Source organism: Charadrius vociferus, unplaced genomic scaffold (genome assembly GCF_000708025.1).
Source record: "Charadrius vociferus isolate BGI_N301 unplaced genomic scaffold, ASM70802v2 scaffold257, whole genome shotgun sequence".
In the NCBI taxonomy this organism is placed as follows: Eukaryota; Metazoa; Chordata; class Aves; order Charadriiformes; family Charadriidae; genus Charadrius; species Charadrius vociferus.
Window position 1 is genome coordinate 1,733,822 of NW_009649473.1, and position 24,350 is coordinate 1,758,171.

A 24,350-nucleotide genomic window follows, 5' to 3' on the forward strand; every position below is an offset into this window, starting at 1 on the left:
CCTTCCTTCATGTTCCTAGGAAAAGAAAGGTCTGCCCAGCAGCTTATTGCTTAACACATAGGTGCATCCCTGACTGAAGGATGTCAAACCTAAAGGAAAAAAAAAAAAAAACAAACCAAAACCACAAACCAAAATAACCCCAACAAGCCACAAATCCCTTATGTTTGCCACAGCCTGGAGAGATTCAAGATGACCCTAACTAGGAGAGCTAACAGCTCTTTAATGTCACAAGCTTTATACCTTTAAAAACCACTGTAGTTACAGACATATGAGTATCCTGCATGAATCATCCTTTGTCACCAAACTCTTGCCACTATCTACAATCGGGAACAAGCTTTTTGGGACAAATATCTGCGTTTTGACGAAAGCATTGAGGTACTAATATTCATAAGATGCTTCAGCCTGTGGCAAACTTGAGATGTCACTACAGAAATTCACTACCTCTATATCCACTGCCCTGATCTGATGCAATGCCTACAGATGTATGGCTTGAAAATGGCTCTCCCTGTACTGGGTTTGTCCAGCAATGAGGTCAACTACCTATAAATGACATCGGCATCCCCACAGAACAATAGCACATTCGCAGTCCCAGCTTCTCTGCAAACAAGTAGAGAACAGATAAAATGAGGCTCAGCAGAGCTCAGAAAGGGAATCTTCACACTGGTCTTGTGGATGGTTTCTGTATGCTGGAAGCCACCTGCTATTTCATCCCAGGCGGTAACAGGTTACTGTTTCCTGTGCCCTCCCAAAAGTATTGTAAACCTCAGTTCACATTTGTTAAGTGCTTGAGATACACAGTTAAAAGACTAAAGTAGATTTAAATGTACAGACATAGCTATATACTTCATAATTGGAATAAACAACAGTGAGTTGTTTATAAATATGGCCAACTGCTCATCAGTTCACTGCTTTTCTGTAACCCATTTTGCCTTATTCCTGCTACCTTGTTAATAGACAATATTATCATCTTTATAGACAAAATTATAATCCTTATAGTCAGAACTTCAACTAGCAGCTCTTGACTTGTGCTCATACATTCCGGTTCTGTGTCTCCCTACAAGTAGTCCCGAGTTTATAAACTCCCAGGGACTCGAGTGGCATTCAACACGGGTGTACTTGCAAGGTTATGTCCCTTGGTCAGCAAAGCTATAAGGATGAAAATAAGGTTCCTTTTTTGTCTGGGATGTGAAGGCTGAGCACGCTGGCAGGTACCACAGTACTAAACAATACAAAGATGAATAGTTCATAATAAATATTGCTTCAACATTTTATCTTCGGTGAATTTTCAACTCAGAATTGAGATGTATCTATGGAGCAGCTGTACATTCCTTAGTACGGGAAAGCCAGTGTATTTTCTAGTTGTTCCTCACGACAAAACAGTACCCCAGTGCTTTTGGGCTAAGAAGACTAGACTGGTTTTGTACAATACCAAGATACTAACTTTGGACCCAGTCCAGTGTGGTTATTAAGAATAGGTAATGCATAACATATGTCAAAGCAAAGGCTGTCAAATCGGGCTGACAACTACTCACATCTCAACCATATAACTTGGCAATGCGGGCGTTTTTTCCATAATATAAAGCAATTCCGATCAACTGCAGATTGCACTGCACAGAAGGTTCGGCTACAAGCAGATGCCAGGCTCTCACTATTCATCTGGAGACACATACAGTACGTGAACAGAGTAAAGAACTGATTTGTGATTCAAAATAAATGTTTATCTTTACTTGGCACCAGAGGCAATACAGAGTTGCAGAGTGTGCTCACTGGGCAAGTACCACAGGGTCCAACAGTCGCCTGGGTTTTGAGACCCCACCATCCTGAGGACCACAGCTCATCACACCTCATCTACAGCCGCCAACGCATGTTTACCTGTGTAACCCCTTCTCCTTCCAAGGGGTAACAGATACAGTGCCAAGGAGATTGAGTGACAGGCCAGATTGAGTCCAGGGATTGCTGATGCTCTGTGGTTGTGTCTGAATGAGGCCCACACACAAGGGCCATGCTTAGCATGAGACATGATGGCTTAGAAGAATTATTTTTGTACACAGACATATTTTACATCCACATCTATATGTTTCTGTAAAGACATACATGTATGTATCTGTCAATATGTATGTGTATAGGGGTTCAAAGTAAGCCTCAACTTCTGGTTCAGCATCACAGCTCATTAGAACAAAATACTGTAGTTAGTTACTGTTAACACAAATACAAGAGTAGGTTCAGGTACAAAATATGACATTTCTTTCAGTTGCATTTAGGCACACTGGGTTATGTGGCTTCCTAACCCTTTCCAGGAATACGGGAGACCAAAAAAGACCCTTCTATCTCTATTTTACTTTATCTTCAACTTCTGTGTGCAGGAAGCCTGCGCTGTCTTGTCTAGTGCTTTACTTTGTTTCACATCAGTTGTGTCTTATTTCAGAAGGAAAGTCTACACAATCGTTTTGTTATAGTGCTTTACTGATTGCACCACTCACATCCAAACGGGTAAGCAGCATATGGTTTTTCATTAAAAAGCAGCAGCCAGCATTAAGGATCTAGATTTTCTGGAGGTTTCCATCCATTTAGAAGCTGCTCGAGTGCAATAGGCTTCTACAGAAGAACAAACTCCTCATTGCAAGGCAGCAAAGCACACACAACATCAGATTCAGCAGAATGGCACCATCTCAGACTGATGCAGAATTTGGCTCACACTAATTGATCATGAGTTGTTCCATATTTTCTTGGCCTTGCTGTAAGATGTTTGGAAACGATCTAGTACTAACTGCCCTCAGGCTTTTCCACCCACTTACCTGGCATGGCATTCTGTTCCTGCTTCTGGTGAAAATTTCAGGGAAAAACCACATACAGGCAACCTCCACTTAACCAGGTACAGTTCATCTATCACTTTCTATTGCAATCACCAAACGCTTTTATGGCAATATAGAAAAGTTTGAGTCTAACACATGTGATATCAGTGCATCCTCTACCAGCTGAGGAATAAGTTCATTTACACACTCGTGTTTGGCTACTGGATTTCATGGGTCTCTGCTTATAGCAGCAGACTCTGAATTAGAATGAAGAGTTCCAATTTCTATTCCAATTTCTATTTGATCTACCAGACCTAAGAGTCTCCTTAATTTATGAATTATCAGGAATAAGCAGATTTATTTATATATTTTTTCCATTTATTTTTCAGGGACAAAATTCCAGTTCCTTTCCTTACAATGAATAGTTTCTTATTGCAAACATTGTTCCAAATTTGTTAGTGAAAAGACCGTTCCCCGATATCAGTGGACCTGTCACAGACAGATAGCGGTTTGCCCCATTAACATGTTAAAGAGGAAAAAAAACAACTCGCATGGAAGAGACATTTGCAAGGCTTTTATCATTTGGCCAGAGAGCAAAACAGTATATCAAGGAGACAACTTCAAATGTATCTGCAAGGACAACATTGCACAAGGAATATCACTAACGTTTCAGGGCTTGCTCCAAGAGGTCCTCATCCACCACCTTGTGAGGGAGAGTCACCTTCAATGTGGCATTCTCCTTCATTGCTTGGCAGATCGTTTCATAAGCGTAGTCATTACCTGACCAGCAGCGTCTGGCGACCTGTCAGACCAGAAAATCAATTGGTGTAAAAATCGTGCATTTCTCTTGCCACAACCATCTTACACAATATTTGCGCAAACACTGGCACCCAATTTCATGACAATAAATCTTTCAATCCTCTGCCACTTCCTAGTTTCCGTACTGATTTTGGAAGTATGTTTTGTAATACCAACTTCATTTTTATGAGTACTATTTGGATAGACTTGATACATTTGCATGCAGAAACATAACACTGGACAGAAAATATTGGTAGAGCCAGGTACTTACAAGCTTTACAAAATTCTCTCACTAAAAGTAGTTGTGCACTCCACCCCAGCTCTGTAAAACTAGCACTTGCTTTAGATGACTGTATTGTTTAAGCAATCGATGCTTTTGTATTGGGATAAATATTTAAAAGGAAAATATCACTCAATGTGTTTTCAAACTATGAAACCAAGGAGCCAAATTCTCTGCCAGCACATAAGGATGAAACTCTATGGACAGCCAGGGAACTGGTAAATGCCTCTTCCAACAGAAAAAACACTGTGTTTTGGTCTGCGTACAAGCCAGATTCCCCAGAAGAAAAAAAAGTCAAGATTTGGCACAAAGGAAATAAGTCCTTCCCTCTATTCAATGCCTTACAAATCTCTATTATGAATTGCAAATTAGTATCTGAAATATTCAGACTCAGAAGCATTCAAGAAAGAAAATACTTAGGTTCCAATTTAGCAAAATATTTAGACATATGATTAATGTAAGCCTAATAAGTTCCCAGGATCATAGTAATAACAGCTAGAAATGACCTTTCAAACTAACAATTCAAGTTTCCTGCCACTCATCTATGATTATTCCTGGCAGTATATTTTCAAAGGTACACTCCAGTTTCTTTCCAGTCTTGTATCTAGTATGGGTAGCAGTCTCAGAATATCCTTTTTCAACATGTGTGTGGAGGAGCAAGGCTTTTGCTCGCAATAAATCAGAGCAGCAAAAGATTTATTGGGTTTTTAATAGGCTGTCTGATACACAGTGCACGTTAAGGTTTTGTCTTCATTAATTTAATCTACAAATTAATATAATTGTCCTCCTCCTCCTTCCTTAATAGTTTACTAATGTGTTATTTCAGATCTGGGACAGGGAATACGTGCAAATTGTTCCTCCTCCTCTTCTATCCCCAGTCATGCCAGGTCTTATGGGGAGAAAAAAAAATATGTTTAGGTCTAAGGCAAGAAGGAATTCTGCAGTTCTTATGAGAAGTAAAACAGAACAGATCATGTCAGCACTGGCAAGGAGCTCCCTCAATACATCAGGTCCTTGTGAGGTTTCATGACTAAAAAGCAACAGGTTTTGTCCTTTAATCAGACTATGCATAACTGTGTCCTGCTGATTAGGTTCCCTGCAAGTATTGAATCAAAATCTCTCTGCCACTTCAGAGATGGGATCCTAGTCTTAAACCCAGACAGGATCTATCTGGACACTAACGGAATGCAAAAACTCTAACGGCAGGAAGGACCGGGCGAGCTGGCACTTCAATGACAAGCTTTGCAAGATACCTAGGTCTAGAAGTGAGGAACAGACAAGACTAAAGTTCATATATTTGTCAATTGTATTATGTAAGCAAACAATAATGCCAACATGTCTAACAAAATTATCATAAGCATGCTTCCCTTTCTGCTTAAAAAATAACAAAACACACACCGAGATATGTGGAAACTGTTGGGCTCCAATACGTTGTAAAGTCAGAGGGGGTGGTCCTCACACTTTACAGGAAGTTCCTTACCCAAGAATTATTCTGCCTTTTTTTATTGACTTAAAGTCCTTTGAAGTTGGTTGCAGAAAAAACCCAACCAAACAACTTCTTGGCTCTCGTGGAATCAGGCTCATAACGACCCGTATTAGCAGCAGTGAACAGAATGAGTCTCTTGGCCCATTAGGACTATTCCTGGGACACAAAAAGACAGATCCCCAAAACTCCTGCCTGAGTGCTAATGCTCTCATTCAGTTAAAAAGAACAGGACCACTGGAACCTGAGTACCTAAATAAACATAGTCCCAAAGGCAGGAAGATACTAAAGTGAACACATATATAAAAAACTTTGCTTACTCCATTGGAAACATCCCAGCTGAGCATCATCTTAGCCCGTTCTTCAGCCTCTGTGGACCCATCTAAAACCAGGCCAAATCCCCCATTGATCACTTCACCCCTGCAAAATATAAATGTAAGAGAAATAAATCAAAATAATTCTAACTAATCCCACAAAATTCACAGGAGTTAATTTGTTTGGTTGCCCTGCAAGAAGGAGGACGAGAACACAGAAATGGTACTGAATAAGAAACACTATCAGTGACCTTCTGTACTTACAAAAAATTTTTTTAAAAGAGGGAGTTTAGCTGGGCAAAGGCTTAGTTTCCTGACCTTCAGCAAACTTATTTCACCTTTCTTGTAACGCCCAGCTAGCAGTCAGCATTTGCTCCAAGCAGGAGTGCCAAAAATTAAGCTTGCGCTGCTTTTCCTGAGGACGACACACTGTACTGGCTCTAGAAACAAGTAAAGAAAGGTTAGCACCTCTGATGGGCTGGAGAGTTACCTGTCTCGGGGTATTTTTAAAGGTTAAGCTGTTCATGGTTGCTACGCTAGAACCTACCATACAGATAGGATCATGAGGAGGACTGCGTACTTATTGAAGCAGACAGATGAATCTATTTATATTCTCTCAGGACAAATGAGAGAGCATAAGTATTTTATTAAAAAAACGTTAACCACCACTTAATGCACATCTGCCTTGATCATTTAAAAAACAGTCATTCATTTTGTATGAGATATATAGATGTTTAAAGACGTCAGTGCCAACTTTTCAGGAAGCAGACTTATTGGCAGAAGAAGAACAGAAATATGTTAAAACTAACAGATTATACTTGGGAGAAATACCAGTCTGGTTTTAAAAGGACAGAGAAAACATGTAGAGCAAAACATCTTGTCTGACTTCAGAGTCTGGCCCGCTCAAGTTCCTGTTGCGTTGCATATGGCGAATAGTGGTGAATGCAGTTGGATAATTATCTGTTGCTGTAAATCTATGAGAATTCTGGCTTTATAACTCAGCATCTGCAATACCTGAGGGATGGGGCATACTAAACACCAACACTGGTGTGAGAGGCCACTAGTAGAGATCCCTGGAGTCAGGGGGTTTTCCTCTGTGTTTTATAGTTAATGTAATGAGTAAGTTTACAAAATTTACATAGAATGACTTCAGACCTATCCATGAACCAGACAGGAGTTAGGTGTCTTCCAGTCCAGGACAGAATCATTTCTTACTGCATATTTTCCAGCAGTAACTTGAGCTTCTCAGGAAAAGGAGAAATGAGACTACATTGGAGCCTCACAGACCTGACATATACTTCCTGAAACTAGAACTCACATTTTTCTTTTTTCAGTGTCATGTTGTTACTTACGTGACGTTAATTCCCTTTCACTAGTTATATACACTACCTGTGTGCTGAGTAGGACCCTATCACACAGCTGAGCAAGGAACTTAGAGCTCCAGATCTCACCATCACGGTGCCATTCTGCGAGTTCCCTCCACTTTACCATTATTGGATATATCATTATTACAAATACATTTTCTGTTGAAAGGCACAGTTTTCTTGAAACTGACAGTTCTCACAGCAGAATGTCAGTGAATGAATCAGTTTATCTTTAACAGGAAAATTTGAAAAACGTTACCACATTTTCAACTGAGATGTCTGAATATTGTAAGCTTTGACTCTTCAAAACAAAATGTTTCTTTTTGATTGACACCATCAACACTTTTCAGCCTGGAATTTAACTCCCAGGATGTTTTTACTGTATGAAAACTTTCATTAGTTCTGCTCTTAGTCTCATTTTAGAATCCAAACAAAAATGCAAACATCTGCATTTCTTGCAAATTCCACTTTTTGAATCGCTCATGTTGTTACTGTCTTCTCCAAAAGAGAAGACCAGACTGGATGACAACATTACAAATGTAATTATATCAAGACCAGGGCCAGTTACCTCACCACACCCTGCTGCTTCTGTGAACAGAGACCAAATTAGCACTATTGTTTACTGTCAAAGTACCAAGGTAGAGTACACATAGAATGTCAATGACGCCGTTGCAATGTAATTGGGGTCACCGTATGAGCACACCTCAAGACAGCCTATTGGCAATACCAGATAATAGAAAATCAGACCTCCAGACCAGTGCTTTATCAAGATATTCCACATGGGAAGATGATGTTCTTTCGGCGGCAAAGTTCCCCTCTGTGCACAGCATCCCAAAGAGCATCCTTTGAAGCTTAGGCATGAACAGTGAGTGTCTGATCTCACTTGCACTCCATAAATTTAGAGCCTCTCCATCAATTTCCATGGAGTTACTCCAGTGTAAATCAGAATCACTCATCAGAATCTGTCCTACTGTCTAAAAATCACTCAAATTAAATGGCAATGTTTGTTAGGATGGATTTTCTAGCAAAACCTCTCACTTTTAAAGGGGAGCTCTCTGCCTTCATTAGCATTGGGTCACATTTTCAGGTAATTAAAGAAACATGTGGCATTTTGACCTGAGCTACCTCCTATAATTTCCAGATGTCTCCTCCTAAGGTGATCAAAGAAAACAAGGCCTCTCTCACAATCAAGATGTCACACTGTCAACAGTGCAGTTTAAATTCTTAAATTGCTTCTGCCTTTTTGTTACTACAGGTTACTTGGGCTCTGTGCTGATATACATTCTCCTGCAAATAAACAGGCAGCGAGAAACGAATAACATTCATTTGCTGTAATTATAGTCAAGACTATGTTAATCTTAAGTCTCTCAAACAGCACATGTGATGCAGATTCCAGCTAAATAAATATTAATCCTGCTTTTTCTGTTTGTCCCACAAGGCTACAGCACAGAAAAATCAAAGCAGGTAAAAGGCGCTTCTCCAGCCTCACAGGGAAGACGTGGCAGACCTGTCAGCAGTTCCAGGCAAGCCCAGCCCGCACAGGGACGATTGAGAGCTGCACACAGCACAATTGCCATTTCAGAAATCCCTCAACAGAAACGTGCCAATGACAACCTGATTTCTCTCTAATCACATGCAGATTTGTTTATAAATATGTATAAGCTTCCACATGCGCTTTCACATTGCCAAATCAGCTGACGACAAGAAGATTTTATCAGGCACATGGAGATTTCTTTATGGCAAAGTCAGCTGAACTTTTAGCGCTCCAGAGGAAAAGAAAAACAGGGTCCGAAAACCTAAAGGCACCTGTCTCTTCCAGCCGAAGAAATTTGTTATGGTTGGGGGTACGTTTTGCTTCTTTTACCAGCTTTAAATTATTCCTCTCTTTCTCCTTAGAAGGCAAAGGGGTGCAGCGCTGTAACTAGCCAGGGTGGTGCCACCATTAGTTAAGTGGAGCAGAACCGCCTGTCCTGCTGTGGCTTTCGGGGGCTCTCCAGACCACGGCATCTAATGACACAACGTCGTTACGACATCGGAGTCGCAGCATGGTGGCTGATTAAGGCTCGTGCAGAGACAGGCCTAATTTTCAGGCTCCGCATTCTTCACTGAAGCACAGTAATTTAATCACAGAGGGCTATGACTGCTCCCGAGAACAAGGTGAGCAGATACTGTTCCACAATGGCAATCCTCTAAGCAGCCATAGGAAACGTCAAAAAGGACAACCAAACCTTGTTTTTCCATCGATATTTTGATTTCAGTGAATAGCCATGTGCTAATTTTCTGACACATTACATAAATGACAGCATCTCTGCTCTGTCTTGGGGAAGAGCTTTCTAATGATGTAACTCCACTTAAGAAATAACTAAAACAATACAACTGAAATTGCAGCGTGGTCAGTGCCAGTTTTCCAGAAGCAAGGGCAGTCTCACCATTCAGCCAATCTCCCTTTTAGTTGCTTAGAGGGCTAGAAATGTGCAGGAGGGATTGGCCTTACAGAGGCCAGAGAGACAGGGAATCTGATCATTTGTATCCTCTGAATTAAGCATCATCAATGCACAGAACATTCGTGGCATAAGCAATTATTTTAGTAATTCTAATAATTATAATGATCATTAAAATATTCCAAATATTTTGCAAAACAGGCAGTGGAAAGTTATTTTCTTTGCTTGTACTTCATAAGCAGGTATTTTAGAAGGTTAAACTCAGCTAAGGCCATTCAGACAGATCTAGTCTGCTGCTCCCTCTGGAGTCTGAGACCAAGATGCCCAGAATAAGCAGATATTCTGGTATGTGTTTTCCATTCGGAATTATGGAAGCTGTGAATAAAATCCCAGCCACGGTGGTTGTTATCGCTGAAACCAGTAAAGCCAGATTTTCACTCCATGCATCTAAGCCCTCAGAAGGCTTTTTTTTATCCCACCGTTTAATTTTGCTCTCACATACCTTCTCTTCAGTAGTTACTTCACCGAAATCAAAGGAGTAAGAATACAGGAGAGGGAATTCTCCATCTGGCTTGAAGGGATATTTTCTAGATCCAGCTCATCTGGATGAGTAATAATTAAGTATCATCAAGTGTCTCTGAGGATAACATCTGCTACAAGTTCTTTGGCTTGCGGTTGTTGGCATATTCCAGAGCTGGGTGGAACAGGGAAGTGGGAGGATTCACTATAGTATTTAATAGAGGGTTGTGCCCCTTTTGACTGGCAACACCAGAAAATGAAGAATGAAATGGCTGTAAATGGGAGAGACTTCACCGGACTATGCTGGAAAGAACAAAACCAGAACTAAAGCCTGCAGTGTAGCCAGGCTCTGCCCATCCAGAGTAACCTCATAGTGGCATATGAAGGATATCAGTTTCCCTCTCCACACATGGTATTTCTTTCATTCTGCTTCTCAGTTTAGGCATTTCTCTTAGTTCTGCATCTTGTGTGAAGGAGGTGTTTAATCCAGCCCTTACCTGGCTGTGGTCTTTTATCCTACCAGGCACAAGCAAGGGGAGAAAGACGACTGGGGGTTTGCTGGCACCTGGGCTGGTTTGTATCAATAACCCCTCGTTGCACTTTAGCACATGGGCATTTATATTGGGGTCCTAAGGTCACAGATTTAAATACAGCTTAAGGGGAAACCTAAACATAATCCATCCACTAACACTCTGGCTGTGCACGTGTGAAGACAACTTTGGAAGCAGGATCTGTTCAGAAAGACCACGACAGACTGTCCTTGTTGGGCAAATTAAGTTCTCCAAACTGTGCTGTGGCCAATGTCCAAAACACTTTTTCTAGACATATGGGCATTAATTAAAAAAGCCTCATACAACACCACACTTTACCTTATAATACATCCCTTCAGCCCTTGTCTCCAAACCCATCCTTCCCACGATCATGGCATTGTACTACTACTCCAATAATACACACATCTTCTCTGCAATTCCCTTCCTGTCTCTCCTCCCCGCCCCACACACAGAGCAGTGGTAACGAGATTCAGGGTCCAACTTTAGAAACATAAATAAGTTCTTACCAGCCAACTCCACCACCGTTGTGCAATGCAACCCAGGTCGCTCCTCTGAACGCATCTCCTACAAAATTTTGTACCGCCATGTCTAGGAGGAAGAGAAAGGTGTCATCATGGCTCTGACATACTGCATTCATTTTCATGTTGTGCTCACTCCTTCCACTGACACCTTGCCTGTGGCTGTGGGACGGCAGTGCTGGAGGCAGGGCATACTCACATCTTCTCTCACAGATACACAGTGAACATCTCATTCTTGGGAGGAACAGGCAAGAGATTTTCCTCCCACTCTTTGCCCCTACACTGCAAATGCCAATGTCACACTGTGGTTTGTGAGGGCTCTGGGGCTTTCTGCATTTGTGATCCAATTCAAGCTGTTGAAGAACCTAGCTGCTCCTCAGCTGGGAGATACCTCCCGAGGGTGGAGAGAAATACAATCCTTTCCTCAGGGATGCCTCAGCCATGGAAGAACAGGCTGGACGCATCCATGTGGAAGGCTTCAAAATGGGGGGGGACATGTGGAAAACTGCACACCTTGCAGTTCTCAGAAGCCTGAAGGTCTGAGGTCAGATTGCAGAGTTAATTCAGCCCTGTGCAGAAAGTCTAAAGCTAAGGAGTTGCATTTTGGGAACACAGTTGGGATGAAAGTGATATTGGCCCCCGTTCTCCAGGCATAGGGGAATTTTACCCTGAACAGGAATGGCTGAAATCACACAGGACATTCCTTTTGTTTTTTAAAAAATGAGGAAAAATAATTTAGCAGACAAATGTCATTTCTCTAATGTCAAACACATGATTTCCACTGAAATGTTCACTAGAATTTTATATGTTCACTAGAATTTGTGCTAAAGGAGACCCCCAGAGAGGTGGAAAGAAGTACATTCAGAGGATAACAGGGTAAAATTTACTGAAAATGTTTGTCCAGATTTAATTCAGGACAGAGTTAATAGATCATTTGTGTGTTTTTAACAGCAAAAAGTAAGAGAAACAGCAATATCCTCGCCAGCCACATTTGCAGAGCCACAGTTGTTACACATCTGATGGAAAAATGAGTTTACTTGAGCACTAATCTACGTTAAATCCTGTCAAAAGCCCCATTATGGCATCTTTCATCTGGCATTATGTCACTTTAACAACCCAATTATCATAATTACAGTGCTGTCAAGAGGGAATGGGAGAGATCAAAATCCCCATATTCTAAAAATGTGCAGATTTCTTCCTCAGCCACCAGCATGACAGGAGCGGAGGTTGGACAAGAAGCATGGCAAGTGGACTAACGATGTAATAACCTGCTGCTCCTTGGCCTCAATAAAGGTCACTAACTGTGCAAATGTCTGTGATGAACTACACACTTTGCCAAGCAGCGATGACCCATATTTGCCAAGGATCAGGCTGAGGTGCTTACTGCAAAACAAAATAAGACAGGCAAACACTCTGGAAAATTCCTATGTGTTAGAGAGGAGCAAATTTCAATGGAACCAGCTCAAATGTGGTGTTAAAAAGAACACGAAAGAAGGGAGAGAGGAAGACCCAGGATGTTCTTTTATTACCTCTAGAGTCTGATCTGGTAAAAGAGAGTTAGGCCTGGTTTCAAAGACCAGTGACATCAGCGGTCAGTAGGCTTTAGGTAAGCCCTTGGAGAAGGCAAATGGGTCACGTAAATCACAAATCGCAAAGAAAACCACATAGCATGATGAACAATGGGGTTTTAGCAGGTGTTGTTTCTATTGCTGGAGGTTTCCTTATATTGCTAAGCCCTTTGGTGGAGACATTACTTTGGATTGCTCTTCTCTGCAGCTGCACCATTTTCTCACAGCTTGTCAGAAAGAAACATTATTCGAGGAATCTATCCATCTGGCCTATTAGAACTAGCCAACATACTCGAAAGGTGTTGAAGTGGGACTGACAGACACAGCTAAAAGCCTCTTTTCATCAGGAAATCCAGTTAAGATAGCAGGGAACTTTTCTCCTTAAAATTGAGCCGCAATTTGGTTCTATTATGAATTCCCATAATGGAAGTCATTCAATATGCTCAGCTATCTCTAACATAATTTCTCCCTCTACAGCAGCTTGTATCCTCCAATCTCAAGCCACTTTGTGATTGTCACTTCGTGTCAGGCAGAAACACTACTGGGCTAAAGCTATTATCATAATTTCCACTTTATGGATGGAAAATTGAGGAAAATTTAGTTTAAAAATTGCTTAGTGCTTCATGCATTTTTTTCAGGCCTCCAATCCGATATTTCTTGGGTTTATTTTTCTAAAGCACCATGTCACAAACTTAAAAGCAGAATCTGGTTAGCTCAGGTCAGGTGTGCAGAATTAAAGGCTCCTTTTGTATAGCAAACCTACATGATTTGCCCACAGTCACACTGTAAGATATTGAAGTGAAAGCTCCAAGGCTTGGAGTCTAATCCAGAACGCCTGACTTCCATTCTTATGCTTTTACTATCAAAGTATGTTCCCTTATGACCAGAGAAGTTCCTTTCACGAAACTCCAGACCCTTTTCTTGAGTCCTCAGGCAATGAAATGAAAGCAGTTATGAATCTTTTTGCTTTAAGCAAAATACTATTATAGACCCGATTTTGATTTTGTGGATCCCAAGGAAATACAGCGGTAATTCTGCTCGGATCAGCTCTTTGAAATAGTGAGGTACAAAATTAAAATCAAGCAGAAGATACAGTCCTGAGATAAACTGCTCTCCATTTACATTCAGGTAAGTCTGGTGCATCTTCATTGAATTTTCAGCATTGTTCTGGACCTTTCCTATTTAACTACCTCCATATTCATGTCTGTATCACTATTAAATCCCACAAAGCTTCTCAGGAAATCTGCTTAATTGGGATTAAAGGGTTAAACAAAAGAAATTTTTAAATGTTGCATAAAAAAAAAACCCTAATTCTCTTTTAAAGCAATTTCCTTGTTTGCCTGGACAGACAAATCTCAGCTGCTCTGCTGACCTGCGCAAAAGGCTGATCCATCATAAATGTTTGACGTTTCTCTATAAGGACTGTCGGTCCCACTCACATCATGGTGATCTCTGCTGAGGACTACTGGAGCCTGTAGAAAGCCAAAGACAAGAAAATGGAATCCTTCATGGACTGTCAGTGTTACTGAGGATGATCATTTGCTGAATTCACGTCTGTCATTTCAAACCTCAGCTTTATTCCCTCTCCTAAACCCCCCAAAAACACATTCTCTGCCTGCTTTTATTATAAAACAGTTGTTAACACACTGTTCATGAAAGCCACCATCCTTTCATAACTAAGAACAAGAGCTTGTTTTTATGCCAATGGCATCCTCAAAGGAGGGCAGGGAGAAGAGGGGAAGCAGTATAGTTATTTCATCTGAGCATTTCTTTGCTGCAATTTCAAGGACATTTCGGTATGTAAAAATCTTCATTAAAAATATTTCTTATTTGCTGTTGAAAATGAAAACTAACAGTAAGGAATTTTACATTTGTTTATTCTTTTGGAAGTCTTCATGACTAAAAATAAGTTAGCAATGAAAATCAGTGATTTCATACAGCTCAAACAAGCCCATTCTTGGTCTGGAATTTAACTGACAGTATGAATCTAGTCCAGCTTGCAGGTCTTCATTATCATTTGCCATGCACAGCGCTTATATGAGAATAATTCACTCTTGGCATGGTCTGGATTTAGCTGACTGGTTTATGCTGGCAGTGAATTAGGAAGTAATTGAAAATAGACACGAGCACCCAGCTTGCAAGAGGGGAATGGAGATTTGCAGAAACGAAAAAAAAGGATGCAACAAAATCTAAAGGGCCTGGGAGTGTGACCTGGTCAGTCATATCTCCAAGGGAGTGCTCTGCCTGGTCAGGTTTATTTTTTAAGACTAGCTTGCAGTGACGTTAATTTTGAATCCTGAGAAGGTCAACAGCATTTGAAATATTTTAGCAAACATTTTCTGAGTAACAAAACCCAGATGTTTTCTAGGTAGAATCCATTCTAAGTTTTACTTGAGTTTGCCCCTTTGAAACAGGTAATTGTAATACAGCTATAAAAGAGATGGAGATGAATGAGTGAACATGTCTTGGTCTGATGCTGCAGTACACACAGCGAGTGACGGGTATAATTACTGAGTGGTGCCTTCAGGATTTTGGTCCCCCAGGTTGTCACATTGTACACCTACCTACAATACTGATGAAGAACTTAGAAAATCCCTACACAACCTTGCCCATAGTATGCACTTTTACCACCACTACATATGGTCAGTGGGATTCTACTCAGATGATTAAGATACTACTTATTATGCACTAGAGTGGCAGCATCAAGCCTAATGATTTTTTTCATTCACATACACAATGCAAATGGAAATTGACTGCAGAGCTGGTGGTAGCCTTAATATGGCTGAACATGAGGGACAGAGGGCACAAAGCACTGGGCAGTGGCACAGTCTCTTGTACATTTAATGTTTGTGGCACTGCTAAGGAGTTAAGAGTCCCGGTCTTGTGTTTTCAGCAAATAACAGCAGGATATGTTGTGCTTGTAGATGTCCAAATAGAAAATAAGGCAGATTCCCAACATGAAATAAAAGGTAGCGTATTTCATGGAGTTTCTAAACCTGTCTCTCTTCTATTATATAGTGCAATGCAGGTAACAGGCAGAGAGGAGGACTGAGCTCTAATACATGCTAACAATACTGGTCCCACATAAACAGCAGGCACTTCTACTTTCACTGGTTGAAGCTTTCTCCTTTCCCATCTGCCACCCCACTCTCAGATACTAAACACAATTACCGGACCATATCAAGACAAAAAAAGACAAACCTTAATCCTTCCTTCGGAAATCGCTCGATTAATAGCCACAGCTATAGACACACGACCTCTCTGATCAGAATATAAGATTCTAGCTTGAGAGCCAACAACCTGGAAAATAAAAATGCCAGAGCGATAAGGTTCTCTGTGCAACTCTCTTATCTTCGGGCCCCAGATAAATGGAGTCACAGGACTGACACCTTCTGTAGGACAAAGTGCAGATTATTTCTTCATCAATGTCCAGCTTCCAGAAAAAAAGAAATTAAAGTCCTTCTTTGAACTGAGTTTTATCTCCACTCACACAATCAGCGAGATGTATTTCTGTATTCAGCTGCTACTGAATAAATCCCAGTTTTTAAATCAACATGATTGCTAGGCTATAATCCCCCTATCAACAAATCCCTTATCAACAGCAGAGAAGCAGAGATTTGGAACTGGTGTTGGTGGGCTGGAAGGGAAGAGAAATATGTGATGGCAAAGAACAGCAAAGAACATCTGTGGTGCACAGCTATGCTCCTCTCCTGCTTTCACCCCACAGACCAATCTGGCTTCCAGATGAGGAGAACACATGTGAACCATACAGCGTTATTGGTTATCTTCACAGTGAGAGCAAGAAAAACAAAGGATGCTTCACTGGCATCCTGCTTCCCCCAGTGCAAAACACTGGCAGCTCTCTGGCCTCATCACTTGTATTAAAAAGGGTACCGAGAACTGCAGAGGTGAAGAGGTTGGGTGAATATTTTCAATAGCGCTCTGAAAGAAAGGTAGTTGCAAATGACATGGAGGGTGAATCATTGACTTGTTTAACTCCAGATATAAGACTAGATATTGCTGGATTATTTGAACACTTCCAGATGAGGAAGAGAAGGGAAAGAACTGCTTCAGCTCACCCTAAAACCCTGCTACGGACAGATGTTTAAGTTCTCAGCCCTGGGAGTTACAGCCAGTGTTTTTATTCATGCCCTCTCCTGCTTTTCGCTCCTGCATTCTGAACCAGGAGTAGTCACATGTGCTGAAGGAGGTTGTTCACTTACCAAGCTGTGCCTGCCAGCCTCCCGAATCCAGCGGATGTTGTCATGGTACTGCTGCTTCACAGATGTGCTCACTTGCAAGAGAAAACAAGAAAAGAAAAGAACTTTTGAAAATAAATGCAAGATGCTCTATATTTAATTTAATTCATCTGACAGCACTAGGAAGTCAAATTCTATTCTCAGATACAAGCATGCATATAGGAAGTACTATATAGAATCTTCTGTGCAGCTGATGCAGTAACTGGTACCATACATTTAGAGGAAGGTAGGAGATGTTGCCCAGGAGACAGCTGGAAAGATAACTCCCATTCAGATCTTTAGCAAACTAAATTAAACCTTGAAATATGGGTTACATGTACTGGTCATTTTTGGTCACCTGGTTTGCTGCCTACTAAATGCCCAATCCCTTTCTGAGCCTCTGCTAAATTAGGAGCTTTAGCAAACTCCATGACATACTCCAATACATACTTGAGGATAAGTTACACCAATGCTGGGATATAGATTTGCAGCACAGCAGTTGCTCTGTACTAAATGGCCCACGTGAATGTTTTTATTCCAAGATAAAACTGAGGTCTCTTATTCTACAAACTGAGGTATGTTGCCTCACACTACTATGGAGCACAAACCGCACAGAAAAACTTATTATGGAGTAGCTACTTTATGTGTAAATCCACCGTACACCTTGTTTAGATATGTATGTTACTATATAAGCAGAGAATTATATATAATGGTTTTATACTCTCCAGCTTCTCTTCTCATCTAAATCTGTGCCATTCCATCTCAATCAGCCAAACCAAAGAGGAGTAAGAATAAAGATATTTGAAGTGAAAGACAAGTGAAATGTGGCATGTATCAGTCAGATACATGGTGAGCACAGTACAATCAGCTGCCTCCAAAGGCATGGCACCGCCTGCCTGTAGCAAGGGAGATGGGGCATGGAATGGGACAGAAGCATTGTCTTACTGTCTGTTACAGTCAGGCCTTTCCACGCAGGCTGAGTGTGAGCTCAGATGAAGTTACAGTGGCTGAAGAAATTACTGCCTGTAGGTTCCTTCTCTATGGGATAAGCTACGTCACATTGCCTTGTCCTGAGAGATACGGTCAGCTACCAGGGCACAGCTGGCATGTGGCAACACGCTAAGCGCCACCGTGACTTCCTCATGCACTGGAGCTTCAAGTTATAATCACTTCTGCAGATGCCAAGATAGCATGTTACCCATCACTTTCCAACTCACCCATTTTCAAATCAAATTATAATGTACATATAACTTACATTTGAAAGTCTGTCAAACTAGAGAAACTGCACACTGCTAACTTGAAATCGCCCCTGGTAACTGAGAAGAGTGTTTAGACTGCTGTCTTTCCACTAGGCAGTATGTCAGCAGATATGCATAGTAAAACTAGAAAAAGGAAAGAGCAAAAGGCAAGATACTAATATTTAATCTGGGTTAAACACATTGTTAAAGGGAAATGTAAAATATGCTCATTCCTGCAGAGGCAGGCCTTCCGTACAGAGAGCTTTAATGATCCTAAAAAGACCTGTCAGTGCTTTAGGGGTTGGCTCCAAGTGATAGCTTCTAAACTCTGCAATGAGGATTAACATGTCAGCTCTTAGCTTCACAGCGACTGAAAGATGAAACATCTGCTAGTGCTGTCCTAGCAGGATTGTGCTGCCATTCATAAGCTTTAAGGAAGCATCTTCTAGAAGGCAGTATTTACTTAGGTTATTATAGATATTTAATGAGAGTTTACAGGAGTTACTCTAGAAAAAAATGAATAAAGAATGAGTTAATTTCTATAATTTTTATAAGCTATTTCAGAGAGTATTTACCATATTTTATATTTCACAGTGCACAGACATACAGAAAAGGTCTTCCTGCCTGTTAGTTCCATAGAACATGTGCAGAAAAGAAGCCAAATGAGAATACTGGCTACAAGGACATATCTCAACACAGCACATCTGTCCCTCTCAGAGAGCTCCGATAAACACTCATTCTCCATCCTACACTATGGTGTGTCCAAAGTTGGATTTCATCAGTTATCCCTGGGGAAGTGAAGAATCCTCCCTTTTATTTAGTCTGACTTCCTGCAATTGAAAAAAATCTCATTTGCTAAACTGCTGCCTCCACCTCCCCAGGCAAGCTACTGTGTTGCTTTCATAGGCCTTTGTACTTATTTGGGATTTAAAAGATATTAGGAAGCTTTGTGTACTCAGAGGAACAGTCCTCATCAACACAGAGTTTGGCTCCTCTTGCTCTTGGGAGATCTGTATTGTTGCTACGCATCAGCTTGGCCTTCAAACTACCACAGAGGTCATAAATCCAAGGTACACTCCTACCATCAGTGCTGAACCTCTCGTGCAAAGGCTATCTCAAAAGCTTGGGTACCTTAGGAGCAGAAGCAGATAATAAAACTACATAGGACTTTTCCACAGTTTGTGAGGTTTAAGCACAAAAATTCATCTCCACAAAAGGAGAAGAATGGTTAACATTGGACTCAAGGCCAGGTCAAAAGTTCAGACTTGGAATGCAACAAACTTCAGCTCTGTGGAGTTTTCACTCAGCCTTCATAACAGACTCTTATAAAATTCAAAGGTAGGTTCAGATTTTAGATGTATATGTGTATGAGGATATCCAGACCCTGGAATTTGGTCCAAGCCCAGGACCCATAGGAAGTGAACAGCAAGTCAAATACTCAAGAACGTGAAACCATGAATGGCTGTTTATTTTCTGGCCAAATTCTGTTCTCATTTCTCTTTGAAATCCTATTCCCATTGTCCTGCCAAAATCAACATCAAATCCAATAATAGCCTTGCCCTTAAGCCTGTTTTTACCTGTTGGGATTTTTTAAAGTAATTTTTCATTTAAATTAAGAATATACATGCAAGAATTCAATGCTTTTTGTCTGTGGAAGAGACTGTCTCTCCAGCTTTATGTTACCATCCATATAAACACCCACATACTATTGTGCACACAGTGACTGATTCATTTTGGAGTCTTGCAATGCAAACCATCCAAAGGCCATTCATCGGTTCGATCTTGAGAAGACAACTGGAGATTGCAGTACATGGCAGAAAAATTACTGCAAACTCTTGAAGATAGATTCAGAACTACAGTATTGGATATCTCCCTCCCTTCAATTAAGTTGAGAGACCAGGTTTAAAAACATGAAAGTTTCAATATGCATAGAACAGGGTAGGCACTTCTGGATCATTGCATTAAAAACACCCCATCCTCCAGTGCTATGTCTTGAAGATGACTCCTAAGGAGAGTTTAGAAGAACATCCAGAACTAAGGACCTTGCAGGGTCAGACCCACTCTATCAATAACTCAATTCTTGGGAGGAAGAGGAAGCTGGACACGAGCCTTACATTACAGGAAGACAACAGGAGTTTTGTTTCAAATGAGAGACATATCTGAATGTGGTATATCCTTTTCCAAAATACCACCCTAGATCCTCACAATGCTAACTGTTCCAGAGCAAATAGGAGAGCATGCAAATTTTTCACGCTTCTATTCATATTTCAATGATGCCTCATGAAAGAAGCAATAAATATTTCAATATTATCAGATAAAAATATTATGCTTTCCCCCCCATAAAATATTCTTTATATTTGTGATCCATTTCTTTCTGATCCTTTCCCTGATTCTGAGAAGCACAAAGCTCTGCTCTCTGGAAACAGAAGAGTTGAGGACTTCAGTGCTAGAGGACAACGACACTTAAGTTCATGAGTCTGCTGTTCAGTTACTGTAAAAGTAGACAACGAAAGCGAAAGTAGTAGGGCTTTCCACTGCAACCTGGGAGATCAGGTTTTATGTTTGTTTATATTAGCTTTGTCTAAGTTCCCATCCGTAAGCAGGGGATAACAGTAATAGCCCACTTTCAGGGATATGGAAGAGTGAAATAGCCCACTTTCAGGGACATGGAGGAGTGAAAGCGTGTAATTCCTAGATACTCAAGTAACATCGAGAGCCAGACAGATATTCCAGATTGGTTCCACCAGTGAATAGAAGCAGCTGTCAATTTATTAACAAATGACAAAAAAGGAAGACCTCAAAATTGTAATCACAAATAAATGACACTGGATGGAGCACCACACCCATGAAACCTGAGTTTCCTGCCACTGATCTGCTAGCTAGCCTCTTAAAAACCTCCCTAGGTGCCCATGCCTCGTCCACCTGTGAGACAGTGGCAAAGCAATTTGACTCCTTTAAACAGCTCTTGGAGACCTGTTGATGAAAGATACTGTTTGCCTTAAAGTTCCAAGGTGACAAAAATGCATGAAAATCTGTAACAAATGAAAAGAAAGGCTTTTGGCCAAAGTTGCAACAATAGCTATGGGATCAATAACCTCTCTATAAGGTGTTTTTACATTTTACCTACTGGTTACACTCCTTACAGGAGAATAGCAAGATTTCCTGCCCACGTGGAACAGGCTTTCTATGGTTCCAGCCAAAAGCTAACACACTTCTCACAAGTCTGTTTCCTTTTCTCCCCAAAAGCACTCCCAGGTGTGGGGGAATGGGATGGTGTCTTACCTCCCTGACGTATAGAGTCTTCCAGCACAGACATGGCAATTGAGTCAGTGGTAGCAAGATCCTGTGGGTCACCTGAGGTACAAACCCAGCGGAATGGCCCAAATCCCAGGGAAAAAATGTCCCTGGGAAGAGAACATGTTTCATTAAGAGATAATTGAAATTCTTTCCTTATTTATCCTGGCTGCTAGCAGTGCTTTTCTTTCATTAGCTGGAGACGGAAGAATTTGAAACATTTTCAATGAACTAATCTAAACAGAAGCATCAAGGACCATTAATTGAGAAATCAAACAGTGCTGTTTCATGCAGCCATCGACTGGTGTATAAAAATACAGTCAGGCCAGAATTTTAATAGAAATGTTGGGCAGTTCAATCACACAAGTGCATCATCAGATAAATTGCAATTTTTCTTTTGTTTCACCAAATATGTTCTCCCTGCTGCCTGGTCTTTTTGTCTTTAACCCAGGCTAACTCTGAGTGCATCTACACTATCAGACAAGTGTAGGTTCTGAACAAGTGCCTGAGTCCAGACTCATTTGCCGTCCACATTGTTTACACACAATAGTAAGACACGCTTCAGTTGAGTTCCAGAAAAGATCTAATCTGGTTGGTGCCTTACTCTATGTTCAAGCTGTCATTCACATGGTATAGGCAAGTTAGGCATGTGTCAGAGGCAAAAGGTGTTACAAACCCAGATCCACAACAGATCTCCTGAGCTCAGCTTTTCCTACAAGCAGCATGCACAGCTTGGCTAAGAGGTACAGTGGGCAGCATGGGCAGAAGAGTGTCCCATTTCAGACATGCTTTTAACTTCAGTGTAGACATAGGCTTTGATGATTTGAATTGAGCTGTAGTGCTCTAGAGAGACAAACTCTTAATTTTTAGCACCTAGAAATGAAGTTGCATATATTTACAATTTGAGGCTGTGACTTGGCTATTCTTTTGAGCAGACCTGCTTAAGTGATGCAACAAAAGAGAAAATGCAGCTATTAATATAAAGGAGTGAAGAGTTTTGATTTGGCAATATTTTAGCTTACTGTTTACACATCTGGTATCTGCTTTCATAAGACCTTTTAATTCTAAAAAGGATAAACCTTTACATCAAATTATCAAGACATGCTGTGCCTTTCAGAACAAAAATATTAGCACAACTTCTGCTGTTAGAGTTTACTTATGTTAATCACATACAACACATCCCTCCAGGTCTGGGTTTTCTTTTCCCCTGTACGCAGGAAAATGCAAGGAGTAACTCTAAGGAAGCCAACAGAAGACATGAGCATGATGATTACAGCCAACAATATATCTTCCTAAACCACACTGGGTGTTACTCCAGAGTGGAGAAAAATAAGACTAACTGTGGCATAACACCTGTGAGATCAATTTTCCTACTGCTACTGTTGACTCCTTTTCATCATTTTGAAATTTGCACTAAGTGGAATCTCTGTAGTACTCTCCCCCTAAACAGAGGGAGTCACAGGGCACCTGAGTGCTTTATTGCAGACTCTCCCCAACATACCCCATGATGTGCTGAACGTAGGAAGGATATCGAAATTCTGTTTTATTGCCTCCTCTTTTCTCGACATCAGCACCTATAAAAGAATTTTAATAGTCAGTGACTTGATGAAGAAAAACTATGAAATGCAAAAACAGACTGCATGTGGGTTCCCATGAAGGCTCTACCTGAGCCACAGAGGAGGTCAGGGGTCTTGGAGAACAAGAGAGATACTAAAGAGTTAGCATAACACAGTGGCCAACCCTGTCCTACCAAAATATACAGCTGAGAAGATGCATGCAGGATTGTCCTTGTTTCCACCTAACAACTCTAGGATCTACTCACCAGCCCTTTGAGCTTCCAAGAGAAAAGCATTGCCATAATCCCAAAAAAACATGCCCTTATCAGCTAGTCTGTTAATAGCAGCCACTTGTCTCTTCAGACTGAAATAAAGAAGGAAACAGTTATTCTTGAGATTGATAAAATATCAAAGAGAATAATATCATGAACTCACTAGAGGCATGGAAGTAGGGAGAGACAGATGGAACTGAAAGACCTCGGAGAAATTCAGACATAAACCCATAAAATATCAATTGAGATGCTTTCAGTCTCTGTAGCACCTGTTAGCCTCAAATCTTGAGATTATATTAAGGGAACTTAATTAGCAGAGAGGGGTCACATCTTTCAACAAAGAAATTACCTTACAAGCTCAGAGCTGGCTGTATAACAAAAAACAGCCTACACAAAACTGCAAAACAGTTTAAGTTCACAGAGAAAGTGAGCAGAGACAGAGAAACTGAAAATGGCTAAACATCACTGTTCCAGTCTCTCCCTTAGCCAAAACAGCCCAATTTTCCCTTTGTTTCCAATAGCGGACCATACCCCAGGACTGCTCTCTGTGATATCATTTCCACTTAATATTATGTAGCTCTAATCCCAATGCATAGTTGCATATGGAGTTGTACTGAATTTCTACTGAAATATCAAAGAACAGAAACTTTTTTTTGAGAAAGACAAAGATCCAGTCACTTGCAGAGCAACTAAATTTAAAGGTTAAAAACATGTATTGCCAACACATTTACCTCTCTTGTACCAGGGTCCGGAACTTCCCCGGATTGGTGGAAAGAAGCTGCTTTGCTTCCTCAAAGCCAAGCTGTACCGGATAGTATCCCCCGCTGAATGGGTTATGACACGAAGTTTGGTCAGACCCCAAATCAACTAGCAGCTCTCCTGTTGTGTCCAACTCATATACTAGCCTCTCCCTGGGGAAGACAATGAATGGAGTGTTTGAACAGAAGCTGTCATTTCACATTCTAGTTCCTCCTTCAGGTGAACTTCTTCCATCCCAAAAGGCTGTTCATAAAGGTATGCCCTTGGCAGGCTAAGTCCTCATTTTAGCAGTCAGGAGGTGGGAAATGATGGTGATGAAGATTTAGGTGTGACTTTTATACTTCAGATTTACCTGTGCAGGAATG

General features: G+C 40.9%; 1 protein-coding gene across 1 annotated transcript in view; it reads right to left on the reverse strand.

Moving 5' to 3' along the window:
- Positions 1-3,412: 3,412 nt before the first annotated feature.
- Positions 3,413-24,350, reverse strand: part of UROC1 (urocanate hydratase 1) — a 44,132-nt gene continuing 23,194 nt past the window's right edge. Inside the window, exons 12-21 of the mRNA XM_009889888.1 lie at positions 23,958-24,137; positions 23,221-23,318; positions 22,900-22,972; positions 21,387-21,508; positions 16,852-16,922; positions 15,830-15,928; positions 14,001-14,100; positions 11,049-11,130; positions 5,674-5,773; positions 3,413-3,594 (exon numbers count right to left, since the gene is read on the reverse strand). Coding sequence (XP_009888190.1) covers positions 3,454-3,594; positions 5,674-5,773; positions 11,049-11,130; positions 14,001-14,100; positions 15,830-15,928; positions 16,852-16,922; positions 21,387-21,508; positions 22,900-22,972; positions 23,221-23,318; positions 23,958-24,137 — 1,066 coding nt within the window. The 3' untranslated portion in view covers positions 3,413-3,453. The remainder of the gene's footprint in view (positions 3,595-5,673; positions 5,774-11,048; positions 11,131-14,000; positions 14,101-15,829; positions 15,929-16,851; positions 16,923-21,386; positions 21,509-22,899; positions 22,973-23,220; positions 23,319-23,957; positions 24,138-24,350) is intronic.